General features: G+C 36.5%; 1 protein-coding gene across 2 annotated transcripts; it reads right to left on the bottom strand.

Moving 5' to 3' along the window:
- Nucleotides 1-7,676: 7,676 nt before the first annotated feature.
- Nucleotides 7,677-15,622, bottom strand: LOC133882745 (uncharacterized). Of its 2 annotated transcripts, XM_062321960.1 has the most exons (4): nucleotides 15,394-15,519; nucleotides 10,615-11,208; nucleotides 8,373-8,831; nucleotides 7,677-8,180 (listed from the first exon to the last, which is right to left on the bottom strand). In XM_062321960.1, exons 2-4 carry the CDS (start codon nucleotides 10,897-10,899, stop codon nucleotides 8,133-8,135), a joined length of 792 nt encoding a protein of 263 aa, XP_062177944.1. In that variant the 5' UTR covers nucleotides 10,900-11,208; nucleotides 15,394-15,519; the 3' UTR covers nucleotides 7,677-8,132. The 2 variants fall into 2 exon arrangements, with proteins under 2 accessions (XP_062177944.1, XP_062177945.1); XM_062321961.1 differs by lacking the exon at nucleotides 10,615-11,208 and having other exon boundaries at nucleotides 15,394-15,622.
- Nucleotides 15,623-18,547: the final 2,925 nt, after the last annotated feature.

Below are 18,547 nucleotides of genomic sequence, written 5' to 3'. Positions count from 1 at the left end.
GTTTACTCCTTAATGTGGTAGTTGCCATATCAGCTTTCGACAACAATATTTTTTTTAATGTCATCTACTTATTCTCTTTCTATAACTGTCACATTATAGAGTAAGCACTTGGAGTATGGTTGTACGTACATGCGGTGGTGGTTAGCGGTTATTACTTCTAATCGCTAACTGCACCGCCTAAAGCAATTAACAATTTTGAGTAACCGCATTGTCATCCTAAGGCTAACAGTTACCAACTATCCTCACTGTCAATTAGCGGTTATTTATGCCCAAACAGCTAACCACCCCAACCTTTTTTGGCCCTGTTTTAGACGATTTTATGACTATTTTGGGCATGTTATAGTATGAAACCCTATACCGAAACACTTAGAAATCACATTTTTATTCCACAATTATCTTATAATGTTAACATGATAGCAGTCTTCAGTCTTTCTTAAAAAAATAATTAGGACTGCCATGTCACTATTATGGGATAAATAGATTAATTGGATATAGTATTACTCTTGTTTGTTCAACATGGACCCCTCATAATTAAGGCAATATTGATTAAAGTTTCTATTTTGCAGATTAATACATAGCCATGCAAAACGGGATTTTATGAAGCAAATTAATGATACGAATATTGAAGCAACGTGTACGGATCTCGAACATGAAAAGGCAGCACGGGTCATATCCATTATCCAGCAGTTTAATTAACATGCACGTATTCTTCAAAAAAATAAAAAAATAAAAAAAATAAAAAATAAAAAATTAACATGCACGTAACCTAAGATTTATTTCCATAAACAAGTCGGTGTTGACGCACGGCCACCCCATGTGCCACCCAACCTCTCCCACCCACACAATCACTAATTAGGAATTAAATGTGAAGTTTGTCCTACTTCCACTCATCATTTTCAAATCTACCACCCAAATATATGATCCGTGATCTTTGCTATAAAAAAAAAATCCAAATTTAAAATATCACATTTTTTCCAAATTTTGTTGGTCAAGAAGCATGAGGTGTCTTAAAGCAATAACAATAATAATTGTTAATACAGTTTTCGGTATGATGACGCAACATCTCAGAATGCGCTCTCTTTGCCATTTACAAGACAAAAAATGATTAAACACAACACCTACAAGACAAAAAAGCTTGTCGGGTATGTCTAAGTCAGATTCTTATAGACAAATTTCGAAAAATATGAGAGCACACAAATTCAGAGACTTCAGAGAGTTTTGATACCTGGGGTAATGGTTTATTTATAGGCATGTAGTTCTAGTACACTAGGTATGCTCTGATTAGAGTTCAATTAGAGATCTAATCCAAGACTGTGTGAGATTAGATCTTATTCCTTGGGAAGTCCTGCTCGGATAGGACTAGTCTTCAAGTGAATTCAAACAAGTCTCTTATCCCATATCGTGTGGGATAAGAGGTTATCTTGGTATTTTTGAGATTTATCTCATATCGTGTAGGACAAGGGCGGAGCTAGCATTTGAGAAAAAAAAAAAAAAAAATTGGGGAGGCAAAACTAAAATTACCGGGATAATCTTGGGTCTTGGGAGACCCAAGCCCCCCTAATCCCTTGATAGCTCCGCCCCTGGTGTGGGATGTGAGATTATCTCGAAAAATTCGGGATAGAGACCTTCAACGCCTTTAAATAAAACTAAACTTAATCTTAATTGATAACTAATAATCTTTATTAAATAAAATTCTACTTTAACACAAGTTTTAATCTCCTCCTAACTTCATCCGTATAACATAAAACTTAAACATTAATTGTAAGTTCTTCGGTTTTTTTTTCTTCCTATTTTATAAGTTCTATAAGAAGAATACAATATGAAGAATTACAAGAACAAGGTGCATAGAATAGAGCAATGGTAAAAGATTTGTATCTTCATTTATTTAGCAATGATCCCAATGGCTTTGAACCTTGGTTAATCTCGATCATAAACGAATGAGATACATCTTCATTTGGTACCATAATTTGCAACAATTATTACTAATGCCTACTTGCTCATATACAAATATTTGATTGCAACAATTATTACTAATGCATCTTCATTTGGTACCATAATTTCTTCTCTAAGCATTATCACGTATTTATCCTTCTCTTTTTTTTTTTTCTTTTTTTTTTTTATAAGAAACAACTCTTGAATAACCAATAATAATAATAAAAAGTTTTATATTTTTTGGATTAATTTTAGGGCCTCCACATATAGCCTAAAAAGACAAAGAGCCGGACAATATTTTCCCCTTTTTTCGTTTTTTTTTCTTCCCTTTATTGGTTATAAAAGAGGGAAGGAGACAAATTCAAAATAAATAATGTTAAAAGTTGTACACATGCTTTATCTCAATCATTAGTCCAGTAAATTAAAAAAAAAAAAAATATGATAATTAGAGATTGATAACTAAACCTGACAAATCAAGCATTAAATTAAAGTTATAGTTTTTGCATTAAAGGATATGCACAATTCTTTATTACATCATTGAATTAAAAAACCCACCCCAACTTTCTAAACAAAAGGACGCGGATAAAGAGCACCAAATTGGCATCCCAATGCACATTTTGACCAAACACAACCACACCTATTATTTTACTCCAATTCTTCAATCTTTCTCTTGGGCTTTTAAGCCATTCCTTCACTAGTCTAGTATTTATTTATTTATTTTTTTTTTTTGGGACTTGTTATTTCAAAGACTATATGGTGATGTTATATGATAGTATAAAGTGAATATGTTGTCATGAATATAGCATTATTTATAGTCCAACGGTGAAAATGCGGATGCAGATTCGGTTATTAACAATATCTGCATCTACAACTGCAAAATGTGATTATCACTTTTAGACATCTGCATCCGCATTATATGATTACTATTCGCATCCGTGCGGTTATTAAATGCGATTGTTATCCACTATCCGCAGATGAAGTAATTGGCATTTTGAATTATTATCTAAATTATTTACAAAATTAAATAATGTAGTTATTACTATATGCAAGCTTAAATTAATTAAGATTTAACTTGTTATATAATTTGAGATTAAAAGTCATAGAAAGTCATTGTCTCATAGAGTAATTGAGATTTGGATTACCAAGGAAAATAAAATAAATAAATGCAATGAGGTATAACTTTGAGATGACAATGAAAAAAAACCTAATATATATATATATATAAAGGGATGTGAATGCGAATGCGAATGCGGATATTAATCGCATCCGCATTCCCTGAAACTGTTATTCGCATCTACATGTACGGATAGCAAATGCAGACGGTTATTATACGCCCGTATTTTCACCTCTAATCTACACTGTTACATATTATAGAGTGAGATTTTTAATAATTTGTTGTGATCCGCATCACATTGTGAGAAAGCTTATATGAAATTCACTTGTCCAAATAAATTTTGAATTGTTTGACCACTTAATCAATCAAGTAAGTCCCATGTGAATTCTTACTTACCATATGAATTCTTTCGCATTTGCTGCCAAAGCAAGTTGCTTGCTATCCCAATCCGTATCTAATGGTAGCAAATTGCTAAAAATCCTTATTCATTAAATGAAACAAAATATGAACCATACAATAAATTAAACAAAGTATGAACCATAAAATAGATTCTCATCGTTTAACTTGAAATTGGAGGAGATGATATTCCCACAAACTTTCGTTTTGTCAAGTATGGTAGGAGTTATCGGTGCAAAGCAGTCATTAACAACACTTCTGGTCGCAGTTATTTTGCCTATGGCAAACACGTTAACAAATAATAATTAAAAACTCAAAACATTAATTAAAAAAAAAATTATTAAAATAAAAATATTATTTTCACATTTATATCGCATTAAAAAACTTTTTTCAAATCAAAAGCAAAACACACTCCTCAAATTGGAAACGAATTCTCTCCATTTCATTAGAAATGGAGAGGAGCCGATTAGTGTATTTTAAGAATGGTAAAATGGTCATTTTAATTTTTTGAACTGGTCTTTTTTTTTTTTTTTTTTTTTTTTTTTTTTTTTTTTAACTTTTATTTTGTTTTTGGTCTAAACATTGTAGAATAATATAGTTGCTTTCACTATTGTGGGACAAGAATCATCTTCTACCGTTCTTAATAAAAAAAGTTTCCCTCCAAGATCAAAGAACTCTTCTTTCTCAACTACAAAGCCAAAGCCCCAAAGTAAGGAGTCTGATTCCTATTAGTTTGTTGTCCGAAATGTTAATAATCTGAGCAACAAATATGAGAGAGTTTTATGGGATCTATCTGCCTCAGTATATAAGTCGGTGGGCTGTCTGAAATCTATTGGGACGGATAAACCCTACAAAGACACTTGCACATTTAATGTTTGAATCACTAACAAAAACTGTTAAAAGCTTCTGTCTCAAAAAGTAGTAGAAGCTTTAGGGTGGAGATACACGTACATGACTGGTGAGTTACGTTACTGTTTCTCAAAATTGGTTGCAGGCAAATTAAAGGCACAGGCCTACACTGCATTAAAGGCCTCCAGGACCCTCAAATAAGGACATGTAAAGAAACCAAATGTGCCTTTTCACTGCACATAATATGACCAACACAATTATCAACACCCCCCAAAAAATGATCATTAGTAGCACCATCAGGAAGCACTCACACAAAGACTTCACCCAAGACTTCACCCCCTATAGTTGAAGCTGTGCCATCCAAATGGTCAAAAATTGATCTCAATCAGAAAAGAATCATGGTTTTGAGTGGACAGGTTTAGACAGTGAAAACTGTATAGAAAAACCTTCAAGTTCGAGGGAGTCATAGCCTGACCCAAACCATTGGAGCATCAAGATTTTCATTGCCGGATTCGAATCCATGCCCTAATATATACCTAACTACTTTTAAGATTTTCTTGAGCCATTGAACCACTACCTCCAAAAAGAATTATGGTTTTGAATGCGATTAGGAGGAGTCTAAACGGTGAAAACTGTATAGTTTTACCTTCAAGTTCAAGAGATCGAGCCATAGTCTGACTCAACCCATAAAAGCATCAAGATTTTCATTGCCAAATTCGAATTCATGCCCTAATTATATCTAGTCACTTTTAAGATTTTCTTGAGCCTTTAAACCACGTCCTTAAATGGTGATTAGAACTTTTAGTAAATTCAATGTAATACCTAGTACTCTCCACATAAAACTCCACCATCCTTTAATCTTCCCCTCTTCCCTCCTCCTTTCCCACCCTTCTTAATTACCACCACTTTTTGTTTCTTAAAGGGTCCTCAAAATTATTCATTCAAGGTTAAAATATGTTTTTCCTTGTACCATCATCATTGTATACCAATATGTATATGAGTGGGTTCCCCACTAAACGTCATTTTTAGGGTTTACACAATCTCTTTCTCATCAATATGTTTTTGATATTCTACCCAAATTTGACCTACGTCCATAGTGGGTGTACTTAATCAAAGCACTTAGTTAAAGAACGATGATTTCTTGCCTCTAGGTAAAATATTTGTTGTTGCCTTATTGGTTCCATCCCATTTAGAGGACTTCTTTAAATATAAGTTTGGTAAACATTTATTTAGAGTCAGTTTGGGTTTGTGATTTCAAAAAGTGCGATTTAAAATAACGATTTTAAAATGTGTAATTTGAAAAAGTGATTTTTAAAAACGAAATCGCAGTTTACCCTTTAAAATCACAAATTAGCCTTTAAAATTTCGCATTTTCAAAAAAGCACCCTCATATATGTGATTTGAAAAAACAGATTTTCTGCGTTTTCAAATCACAATTTCTAAAAACGCAGTTTCCAAACGATTTATGTTTTGCGATTTCGTTTAAAAATTGCATTTATTGTCTACGAAATCGCAATCTCAAACGTGGCCTTAACTCTTCTGAATTTTTATCATATTTTCAATTACGCCTCTAAACTTATGGTGCATTTGAGATTGTGATTTCGTAGGCAATAAGTGCAATTTTAAATCAAATTGCAGAACATAAATCGTTTGGGAACTGCATTTTTAAAAATTATAATTTGAAAACACAGAAAATTTGTTTTTTCAAATTGTAGGTAAGATGATGCTTTTTTAAAAACGCAGAATTTTAAAGGCTAATCTGCCATTTTTCCAAACGCTTAACTGTGTTTTTTTAAAAATTCACTTTTTCAAATCGTACATTTTAAAATCATTATTTTAAATTGCACTTTTTGAAATTGTAAACCCAAACGGACCCTTAAAAACTCTCAATTTAGTGTATATATCTTTAATATTTTTTTTTTAATATTACATATTCGTTAGGAATGTCCGTTAAATTCTAATGAAAAGGTGTCAAATTTCCAAAATACCCTTCTTATTTTTTAGGAAAATAAAATTGCAAGGATTTAGGCATTGGTCAGGATTTAACGGAATTTGTAAAAATGTTCATGCCTAATTTTTTTTTTTTTTTTTTTTTTTTTTTTTTTATGTAAAAAAACAAAAATATTTTAAAATTTTTGACAGAATCTAACCGAAGAGAGCTTTCGGGGTCTCAGTCGTCTCTCTTTTTTTCTTTTTTCTTTTTATTTTTGTGAAAGACTCAGTCATCTCTCTTAAGTATACCATTAACACACCAGGAGAAAAAGAAGGATAATTAATTAAAGAGGGGTAAGGTTGATGGATACTTGAGCTTGAGGAAAACAAGTAAACAACCACCACCTCTCCCTCCACAAATGAACAACTAGAGCAGTCCACATCCACTTGATGATCATCGTTCAAAATGTCCACCAATGGGGCCCCTCAATGATGGACATACGTGTGATGCACAAACCCCGCGTAAATCGCACATCACAGCAATTAACAAGAAATTTATTTATTCCGACTTTATAATAAAAGCAATCTAGAAAATATACACAACATAATAATTCAATAATTTGCCAAATTTCATTGAAAATTGACGATAGAGCGGTAGTTTGAGAAAAATATGTCTAGTTTTTCCAAATCTTTATCATAAATAAGGATTAGGTTAATTAACATCATTTGTAATCGCATTGACAATTTGTAGAGTATCTCCCTCTAGAATTATATCATGGAAGCCCATCTCTTTACATGTTTTCAAAGCATGGAAAGCTGTCAACGCTTCAGCCACTTCAGGTGTAACTAAAAAATTATTGGTAGTGCTCCGGCACAGCCAAGACAACCCCTTCGAAATCCCTAATAATGAGGCCATTACGGACATTTCAATATGCTTGGGTACACAATTTGCTGATTTGCAAATATATTCAATTTCCATGGAAAGAGACGGGAAGGAGTTGATGGGTGAGATAGAAACAGAAGCGAAGAGATGAAAGAAAGGTACATGCAAAGCCCATTTGCAATGTGCTTTAAATTTGCAACAAAATCCATTGCATATGGTGGATGTTTCTCATACTGTGACACCTACTTTGATAGAGCAATGTTTTGTTGGAAGTTGGAACCTTACCACTCGCAGCAACGCCGCCTAGGAGCAGAGAAAACTTAGCCACAAAATTCAAGTTCTATCCCCGTCTTCAATAATCACAAATGGTCCCATCTATATGTCCCGACAGCCAACAAACGAAAAAGATTTATTGAGATTGGACACTTGGGATTTGAAAAATGATATTTCATGGAAAAAGACACTTCTGTGGTTCATTCATTCATTCATTCTTAACCGGTTTGTGCTTCAATTGTTCTTCGGGTATACTTATCTTATCTCGCTTAGGAGCCGTAAAAAAATTACAGCAAATTTAAAAAAATGAGAGTAAAATTATATCTAGACGTTTGAAAAACTACAAGAAATTTGCTGTAAAACCAGCACCAGAAGACCTTGCCAAAGGTCAAGACAACAACATTTCACAGATAAATATTTCTCCCATTATGACCTCAAGAATAAAAAACAGCAGCACACCTGCCAGAATTGATGTGGTACATAGTATTATAACTGGGTGCAACACCTTCAAACCAAAATTCTCTTGGGACTGTGCATCATGCAAGTGCATACATGCCAAACCAGCTCCCTGTATTTGTGCAAAGTCACCGCTAATCAACTCCTTCAAGGCAAATCAGTGTAGAAAAAATCCGTGTTCCAGGTTGTTCAGTAACAAAGCTAGCACTCAGTGTGCATGCCAAGTTAGCAAACACGGCCTGCCATTCTCGATCATGATCAAATTGCATGTATCAGCTGCAGCCTTCCAAAATATTTTCAACCAAGACATGTATTTGGATCTTCTTCATCAGAATCGAACTCAACCTGAAAGCAAATATTAATAGGCATAAATCACTGCACTTGACATCAGGAAAAAGAATCAATCAGTTTTAGTAATATATCCTAATGTCCAAACAGCTAGTATCCATGACCCACAAGCAGTATCAATAATATTGCCAATTGGCCAGCATATATAGCTATCAGAGTTTGAACCATTCATTCAAAACATAGACTCACATTTTCATCTCTGAACCACTTCCCATGACCATCACGTTTCCAACCTGCAGCTGTAAACTTTAGTTCCCTCTCTCGACGCTCCTGGAGATCCAAATGCTGCTGCTGCTGCTTGACTACCTTGTCAGCTGCTTCAATTGCAGGACAAGAGCTATGTTGACTAAGATTAGAATGCCTATTCGTAATGTGATCCAAAATTCGTTGAACATCACGGTTTGCATTACTAGAACTCTGCTGAGGCTGAGTAGTTTGGCCACAACGTATCTCTGAAGCGACCTTGCGTGACTGTTCAATCAATGGTTTATCAACTGACCTAAAATTTTGGTGGTGACTATTACAGTTTGCGGTGCCAGTAGAAGAGCCTGACAATGCTATTCGCTTATTTATCTCATCATGTCTCATCAATTCTTGTTCCTTTATCTTCAACTCTGCATTGCGGTGGCTTGACCCCTTGCAATGCATCTGCAATATGGATTTTCCACTTAGGGACAACTTTATGCAGAAAAGGAACAATATATACTTATATATATACATATATATGTATGCTAGAAAAGCCCTCAACAGAGCAATTCAACAGTATATATGAGATATATGCACATAAAGATAAAATCATTCACTATAAAAGGATCCAAAAAGATTCCCATACGATTATTAAGCTAATAAACCCAACAACTATTAACTACAACATGTTTCACCACTAATACAAATATCAAGGTAGAACTCATTTTTGAAAACCGACTTGTAATAAAAAAAGTGCCCAAGAGCTTTCATAAGCATGGTTAGTATTGTATATAAGTCACGTGGGATACTTCAGATCGTAACATATCACGACGCTTGGCAGCTGATGTCCACGGCGGCCCACTCTAGCGACACTGACCCGATGGTAGCCATTTCTCTTTTGGCGGCTCTACTCATCTATTAGTAATCAATGACTTAACACTATGCCCAAACATAGCACTAATACATTTTAATCCAGCCTACAGGTCACTCCCTCCGTGACTCGACCACAAAGCTGCAACCCATTCGATTCCGTACTTGACAAAATGCGTCCAATCCCATACTCAACATGGTGGTTGACTCTGATACCAAATAATACAAACCTCAGTAGAATTCACTTGAAAACCGACTTACAAAAGAAGGTGCCCAAGAATTTATATACACGTTTAAGATTGTATTTTTTTTTTTTTTTGGATGAATAAGCAAACTTTTATAACCAAACAAAGCAATACAACAAACACTCCAGGCAAAACTGGAACACGGTTTCTAATCAGCAACAAACAACCACCAAACCCAACTTCTGCAAACAACAGAGGACTTACAGATCAGACAAACACAGAAACAAAACAGCTGCTAAACTGAAATGGAAGCACACAAGAAAAACTTACAATCAACACCTTACAGCTATACACAACCAAAACACACACGGAAATAGCACTATAGAACCACCACATAAGGAGAGTTCTTGGCAAATTCCAATTGTTGCAGAGTGCCACATTTTCTCTACTCATCCCAAAACGACTATTAACTCATAATTCGAGTCCCGACTTCCCAAACGATTTTCTTAACAATTCGATCCTCAGTCTTAATGGGATTTATAGAAACACAGATTATTTGGCTTTGAATGCTTGCTCATCTAGTGAGTGTCTATTCAATATATATAGAGATTACATCGAATACAAGATAACTTCTAACTTCTAGCTTTTAGCTTCCTGATCTAATACTATCTCTTAGAGATAAGTCTTATCTAATACAAACTGTAATCAGTAATCTAAAACTAACTTAAATACAAGTAAAACTCTTTCACTCAATACAAGAAGGACTCTTATCTCTAGGAACCGGTTGTCACTAGGAGTTGTGAACTACCGGAAGTCCTATCAATACACTCACTAGAACTCTTATGTGTTAGAGAAGAGTTAGGAGTGTGTTGTGCGTTAATATCCTCCCTCAAGTTCAACGGGAGTGCACGGATGTTGAGCTTGTATGATAGATGATGGAATCTCCTTGAAACCAGGGGCTTAGTGAGAACATCTGCAAGTTGATCTTCACTTGGAACAAATAGAATCTCTAGGTCTTTGGACGCAACCAGCTCTTGAACAAAATGAAAGTCAATGGCTACATGTTTGGTGCGAGCATGAAAAATAGGATTAATTGACAAATAAGTTGCACCAATGTTGTCACACCATATCTTCGGTGGAGTAGAAAGTGTAAGACCAAGTTCTTTGAGTAGAGATCGGATCCAGATCACCTCAGCAGCCGTGTTAGCAACAGATTTGTATTCAGATTCTGTAGAAGACCGAGAAACAATAGGCTGCTTACGAGAACTCCAAGAAATCAAGTTTGAGCCAAGAAAAACACAATAAGCACCAGTTGAACGTCGATCATCCGAGCATCCTGCCCAGTCAGTATCCGAGTATGCTTGAAGAGAAGTTGTTGAGGTCTTTTGTAACAGCAAACCATGAGTGATGGTACATTTGAGGTATCTAAGGATTCGCTTGACAGCTTGCCAATGAAGTTTGGTTGGACGATGCATAAATTGGCACACACGATTAACCGCAAACGCCAAATCTGGGCGTGTAAGAGATAAGTACTAAAGTGAACCCACCGTGCTTCTATTTAAGGAGGGTTCTTCCATAGGATCACCTGTAAATGCGGATAAGGCTGCAGAAGACGACATGGGAGATGATACTGGTTTTGCTTCCGTCATATTTGTTTTGGAGAGTAAATCCCGAATGTAGCGCTGCTGGGAAAGTAAGAGACCATCTTTCACTGGTATAACTTCAATTCCAAGGAAGTAGTGTAACTTTCCAAGGTCTTTAACAGCAAAATCAGTGCTTAATAGCTGTAAGAGTTCATCAATGGCAGTGGGAACAGATGAAACAATAATAATATCATCAACGTAAATAAGTAAATACATAGTGACTGTTGTGGTATGATAGATAAACAGAGAAGAATCTGCTTTTGAGCCAATAAAACCAAGGTCAACCAATTTCCCACTAAGGCGAGCAAACCATGCTCGTGGTGCTTGCTTCAAGCCGTAGAGAGCCTTTTTCAGTTTGCAGATGTGATACGGATATGAAGGATGAATAAACCCCGGAGGTTGCTCCATATAGACATCCTCGAATAAAAGACCATGCAGAAATGCATTTTGGATTTCAATTTGTTTCATAGACCATCCAACAGAATATGCATGTGATAACACAGTCTGTATGGTAGTTGGTTTGACAACAGGGCTGAATGTCTCACCAAAATCAATGCCCGCATGTTGGTGAGAACCCTTTGCAACCAATCGGGCCTTATGACGTTTTATAGACCCATCTGCCTTCCTTTTAAGCTTAAAAATCCATTTGCAGCCAACCACATTCTTCGCAACCGATGAAGGAACAAGTGTCCAAGTGTTGTTTTTGAGCAAGGCATTAAATTCAGTTTGCATGGCGGTGCGCCATTCACTAACCTTGATAGCATTGGTGAAACATGTAGGTTCTGTAAGAGCAGTTTCAGAAAGTAATGCCCGAGGTAGAGGGTAGCGCACTGTCCCATCAGTGAGCTGTCTGATGGTCCTAACATTATTTTGAGATCGGGTCCGCATAGGATGTACACGGAGAGGTTGCTGCATAGATGACACATCCGGTTCTGCAAGAGATGAATCAGAAGAAATAGAAGAGCTAGAAATACTGACACTAGTAGGGGAAGAAAGTGTATTGAGAACAGGGTTGGTGGGTGGAGTTGAGAGTGCTAGGGTGTTGGGAATAGATGGAGTTAATGAAACAGAAACAGAATTGGAAGAGGAAGGAACTGGAGCTGAAGTAGTGGTGGAGAAGGGAAAGACATCTTCATGGAAGATGACATCCCGAGAGATAAATATGTGGCCAGTTTCAGGGTGGTAGCATTTATAGCCCTTATGACTTGTGCTATATCCTAAGAAGACACAGGGTTTGGATCTAAGTGAGAATTTGTGTGAATTATATGCTCGAAGATTAGGAAAACACTGACAACCAAACACCTTAAGAAACTTATAATTCGGAGTTTGGGAGAAAAGTTTCTCAAAAGGAGAAAGATTTTTGAGTAGGGGAGTCGGCAGTCGGTTTATGAGGTAGCATGAAGTTAAGCACGCATCATCCCAGAATTTCTTTGGAAGTGAGCTTGTTGCTAGGATAGCCAAGGTTGTATCGATGAGGTGTCGATGTTTCCTTTCCACACACCCTTGTTGTTGATGAGTGTGAGGGCAAGAAACACGATGTGGAATGCCAATGGACTGAAAATATTGGTGGAGGTTGCGATATTCGCCCCCCCAATCAGTTTGGACAGATTTGATTTTAGCATTAAGAAGACGTTCGACCATGGATTGAAATTTGATAAATACTGGCATAACATCAGATTTGGCCTAAATAGGGTAGACCCAAGTAAACCGACTGAAAGCATCCACAAAAGAGACACAAAATCGATTTCCATTAATTGAAATAGATGGGGAAGGACCCCAGACATCTGAATAAATTAAGTCTAACGAATTACAAATAGACGTTTGAGAAACTGAAAAGGGCAATTGATGACCCTTTGCTTGTGGACAAACCAGGCAGGGCACTGTTGCCTTATTGGATAAAACAGGAAGTTGAAATTTGGATAGAACAAAGTTGACCATTCGAAGAGCGGGATGTCCCAAACGGTGGTGCCAACTATGTGGAGAAGTCCTCTCACCAACGAGTGCTTGTGATTGAGATGAATGCACTGGAGATGAATGCACTGGCGACAGAAAGAGGTGATAAAGGCCATCCTTAAGCGGGCCGTGATGAACTAGGAGCTTGGTCTTACAATCCTTAATAGTAAAAAAAGAAGAGTGAAACTCAAAGAAAACATCATTGTCAAGGGCAAATTGACGAACAGAGAGGAGATTCTTGCATATATGAGGAACACGAAGAAGTTGTTTGAGGAGAAATTGTCGACGAGATAAAGAAAGAGATGCAGAACCAGAGTGAGAGATAGACAGACCTATTCCATTACCTATTCGGATTTGATCTTGACCAGAGTACTCCTCAGAGGATATGTTCAGATTCTGCAAGTTGCTGGTCAGGTGGTGTGTTGCACCAGTATCCGGGTACCAATTCTCTTCTGGAGGAAGAGTAGGGGAAGAGTAATAGGCTTGGGCAGGCTGGTACTGGGCTAAGGGAGGTCCAGCAAGTGCAGGGTCAGGACGTTGATAGCATCTAGGGGCAGTGTGCCCAATTTTGCCACAGAGCTGGCAGATGGGCCTTGAAGATTGGCCTGAGTCAGGGTAAGAGGAGGTTCCTCTGCCGCGGCCAGGAGAGAAAAATTCGACCACGGGAATTGTTGGTGCGACCACGACCGCGATAGCCCCGACCGCGCGAAGGTGCACCTCGTGATGAAAAGTTTGCAGCGGGCACGACAGTCTCAGAAGGAGTGAGATGGTGTTCGATTCGCATCTCATGCGCCAGAAGATGACCGTAGATTTCATCGAGAGTCAGAGGATCCAGCCGTGTAGTGATGGAGGTAACAAACGGATCGTAATCTATCCCGAGACCGGCTAGGAAATAGGATGTTCGTTCAAAGTCGTTGAGGTGTTGGCCGGCAGCAGCAAGGTTGTCACATAAAGCCTTGAACGTTTGGAAATATTCCGTGATTGATGCGCTACCCTTCTTGGAGGTAGCAAGTTGATAATGAATCTGCATTACCCGGGACCGAGCTTGAGAGGCAAACATGGACACTAAGGTAGTCCAAAGTTGGTGCGCGGTAGCACAACCAACAGCATGAACAACAAGTGGTTCAGTAAGTGTGGAGATGAGCACGCTGAGTAGCATCTGATCACGTTGGCACTAAGCTAAAAATTCTGGATTTGCTATGGTGGCAGGAGCATTTGGAGTAGTGCTCGAATTTGGAATTGTCTAGGCTGGAGGTGTGGAAGTACCATCCAGGAAGCCATAAGAGTCTTGGGCTTTAACAAAAGCCATGATCTGAGTTCTCCAGCTAGGAAAATTGGCATTGGAGAGTTTGATTTGCAGGGTATGATTCATGTTTGGGACGGTAAACAGGGCGTTGGATGAATCAGACTTGGAGGAAGAAGTCCTGGAAGCAGACATGATATTGAACGGGAAAAAAAAATGGAGACGTGAGTCTATAGTGGCTCTGATACCATATAGAAACACAGATTATTTGGCTTTGAATGCTTGCTCATCTAGTGAGCGTCTATTCAATATATATAGAGATTACATAGAATACAAGATAACTTCTAACTTCTAGCTTCTAGCTTCCTGATCTAATACTATCTCTTAGAGATAAGTCTTATCTAATACAAACTGTAATCAGTAATCTAAAACTAACTTAAATACAAGTAAAACTCTTTCACTCAATACAAGAAGGACTCTTATCTCTAGGAACCGGTTGTCACTAGGAGTTGTGAACTACCGGAAGTCTTATCAATACACTCACTAGAACTCTTATGTGTTAGAGAAGAGTTAGGAGTGTGTTGTGCGTTAATATGATTACTATGCTTGATATCATTTCGGTGCCTCCATACATTATAAACCACAGCTCCAAGGCTGAGTTTACAAAGAGAAGCCTTTAAGGAATGACCCTTCAAATCAAACTCCCCCCATAAGAGAATATCATCCCAATTAAGAACAGGATCAGAAATCAATCAAAGATTTAAAATTTGCCTCCAGAACCTACGGCTGAAACTGCAAAGGAAGAAGAGGTGGTCCCTTCCCTCAACCACCCTACAGTTAAGATTGTACTCGTAACAACCACACAATTTTTTTCACACATGGTGACAACATAAGCGACTCAAAAGCCCCAAATTTGTGCTGATTCAGGCAGTGAGTTCAATTTGCCTAAGCTCATGCTAGGAAATTCTTCAATTTATTCTCAGACATAACAAAATCCGGCACCCAATTTAGCTTTTGCAACTTGATGGACCTTTTCAATTGCAGAACCACATGTTTAGACCACGCCCAACACGATCACATCATCTAAAAAAAACTAGCAAATAAAACAAGGGTGAAAGGTGGATACGTACGGAGAACATGAGAGGGGAATCGATGATGGGAGAGTTGGGGCAGATGAGGCAAGCGTATTTGCCGCTGGGGAGCCTTTTGTAGGAAGACCCATCAAGTTGTTCCAGCGCCAGATCCTCCACTCTTCGCTTCCTCTGTTGCCCCTCTCTTGCCCAGCTATCTCCTCCGAACACGCTCATCGCTCAATCTGTCGTTCTGCCTCCAAGGGCTAAAACATCCGAGTGAATTGGAACTTTCCGCCGTATACACGACATGCCGTTTTAATTAACAAGCCTTTCGGTCCATAGAACGCAGCTTGTAGCCGTGTATGACCCCTTTTTTTTTTTTTTTTTTTTTTTTTTTAATGAAATCTTAATATACCGTTATGATGAATTGGGATTAGTGTCTCCCATTGCTTCTCCAAAGAGAAATGCTACACTTTCAACTGTTCACTTTCATTTTTTACGTGTCAATAAAAATCATTATTAAATTTTAGATGAATCACTATTATATTTAAATTTAATTGTGATTTTTACTAACATGTCAAAGAATGCGCATTTAGGAGTATGAGCACGTGAAACATTTCTTTTCTCTAAAGACCACTCTGGATCCATTCCAATATAGTTACTCGAGGTATGTGCTCTTCACTTTTTCACTCACAACCTACTTAACCAACCGACATTTAACTGACTTCACTTTTGGTATAGACATTCATGTCAGCTCTATGTGTTGTATACATTTCTCAACATTATATGTTTAGAAGTTTTTCGCTGTTATGTATAATCTTTGATGTGATATGCTCATGTAATGAGAGGTTATTAGGTGTATATAGGTTATTGTAATGATTAGGTTCATGGCGTGCAATCATGCTACTGTGATGATCCGTTTAAAAAAAAAAATGTATTGAACTAGGTCATCACAGTTATAGCCTTCGCCAAATTTTGCATTCACCGACAAGTTATGGCCTTAGCCAAAATTCAGGCGGAGATGGTTATTCTTAATGTTACAATCCCAACATCCTTTTAAGTAAATTAAACGCTATGCAAACATGATTGGCTGAGGTACTTGGATTTTTCCTCCTACTTGGGTCTTATTGTCCATTATATGTTCTATTCCTTTGCGTAATTGGCCTTCGTGGCTCAGAGTGTCCAGACTTGTGGTTCGAGTTTTATCACCTTGACTTAGATCCTAAAGTCCTAAACTCTTAGGTCTGATTTTCTGACCTTGGTTGGTCAAACATATACATGGTTTATCATAGGGCTAGGTATCGGTTAAATCAGTGACAATTAGGGTATTGTTGCATACTGAACTGAAAAAGTTGGTTAATTAACCGACTTTATACCAACAAAAATAAATTTCTACTACTTCAGTTAACTCGGTTAACTCAGTGAAGTTGGTTAAATGTCGGCCAGTTAACTCGGTAAAATCGGTTAAATGTCGATTGGTTAAGTCGGATCGTTTGTGAACTTGTAATATTGAGCCAAGCCTATTTTTATGGGCCAAAATAGGTTGTTTGGGTGCAAATGAATTTTTTTTGGAGGGCTAAAAAAGTGTTTATTGGACATGTTTTTTGGGATAAATAAGTAATGCAAAAAAATTGAGGATCAAAGTCGATTAAGTCGATTCGGTTCGGTTAACTGGTGAAACAAAAATTTTACTACCTACCGAACCGAACCGATGTTGAAACAATCTTTTTATTTCAGCAAACAACCATTGGAAGTTAGTAGGCGATTGGTGGCAATTTGGTTGCAATCGATATGCCGTAATTGAATATTTTGTCCACCCCTAGCCTATCACACTTGTCAATATGTTTTATTTTTTGGCTACTCTCTTGTGTAATGATTATTTCCCTATTAACACAAAGGCCATTGTCTGGCGAAGTCCAACCCATCAGGCGGATGGTAAAATCAAACTCAATTAATTGAGTTACTATAGTACTTCTTATAAACGGTCATTATTGATAAATTAAGTAAGAGCTTGTAAAAGGGCTCAAAGAATTCCTATTATTGTAGAGTTAAGAAACACATAAGAGGAATTTAATGAAGCCCATCAGGAACCTTATATGATTCACATTAACAAATTAATAACGCAAAAGTTGATGAACAATTAATTACATGTGGATCAGAATTTCTTAAAATTTCTTAAAAATTTTAAATTATTCAATTATATGAATTTAGATCGCTTCATGCATAGAACGACATGAAAAATACTAAGTATTAAAAATGTGACATGTTACTAATGAGAATTGAGTATATTTTTATCAGGTTCTTACACTTTATATCATAGAAAAGCTTTTAGCAAAAAATTGTCTTTTGGTTTAGTAAAAAAGTATTGTCTCTTCATAAGTGAAGAAAAAACTTTTTGAAATGATATTTTTTTTTTTGTTGTTTCGGTAATTAACATGTCATATCTTTAATAGGTAGCATTTTTTTACGCCGTTTGATGTAAAAAAACATCTTGAATTCACATAATTTGAGAATCTAAAATTTCTTTAAAATTATAGAAGATCCTAATCCTTTTTTTCGCGGGACTAACACAATAACACTCATGCGATTATTGAACCAAGAAAAAAAACTTTTAAATAATATATGTTACTCTTAATATTCATTTGTTACACTAATTTCATATAAAATAACATGATATGTTATAATTGATTTTCTATATCAGCTATTTAAAAAGAAAAAAGGAGAAAAGAAAAAACTACTTCAAACATATCACGCTAACTAATATAAAATAAATATGATAAATAAGTGTACAGAATACCATTTCTCAAAACTTTTTGAATGCAGTGGAAGGTAGGACCTAAATCATCCCTAAATCACCCTTTATTTGTGGGTAATTTGAAAAAGAATATTGTGGAATGTGAAAGAATTGAATCTAATAGGCTCGTTAAAAATGTGATTGAGTATAACTATAAGCTACCCACAAGTCCTGTCCCAATAGATCCTCATCCTCTCGTTTTTAATTTTCCCTTTTTTTTTTTTTTTTTTTTTTTTTTTTTTTTTTTTCAATTTCCATTTGCGTATTTAATTAATTTGCCGATGAACCTACAACTAGCAAATTGAATTCACCCATAAAAGCTTGCCAAATTTGCATTCTGCCATTCATTTTCCAGTCTAGTGCTCATCCATCCTTCTTTTACAATATTTTAGGAAGGATCCTTCGAATTAAGGTCCC

This window comes from Alnus glutinosa, chromosome 11, assembly GCF_958979055.1.
Source record: "Alnus glutinosa chromosome 11, dhAlnGlut1.1, whole genome shotgun sequence".
Classification (NCBI taxonomy): Eukaryota; Viridiplantae; Streptophyta; class Magnoliopsida; order Fagales; family Betulaceae; genus Alnus; species Alnus glutinosa.
This window is presented reverse-complemented; position numbering and strand designations above follow the sequence as displayed.

Excerpts from the sequence above, each read along its gene's own strand:
- LOC133882745 (XM_062321960.1), bottom strand. The coding sequence starts at position 10,899 with ATGCATCGTCCAACCAAACTTCATTGGCAAGCTGTCAAGCGAATCCTT. Across the intron at positions 8,832-10,614 it reads TTGCTAACACGGCTGCTGAG|ATGCATTGCAAGGGGTCAAG; the intron begins GTGATCTGGATC and ends TCCATATTGCAG. Across the intron at positions 8,181-8,372 it reads AGTGGTTCAGAGATGAAAAT|GTTGAGTTCGATTCTGATGA; the intron begins GTGAGTCTATGT and ends ATTTGCTTTCAG.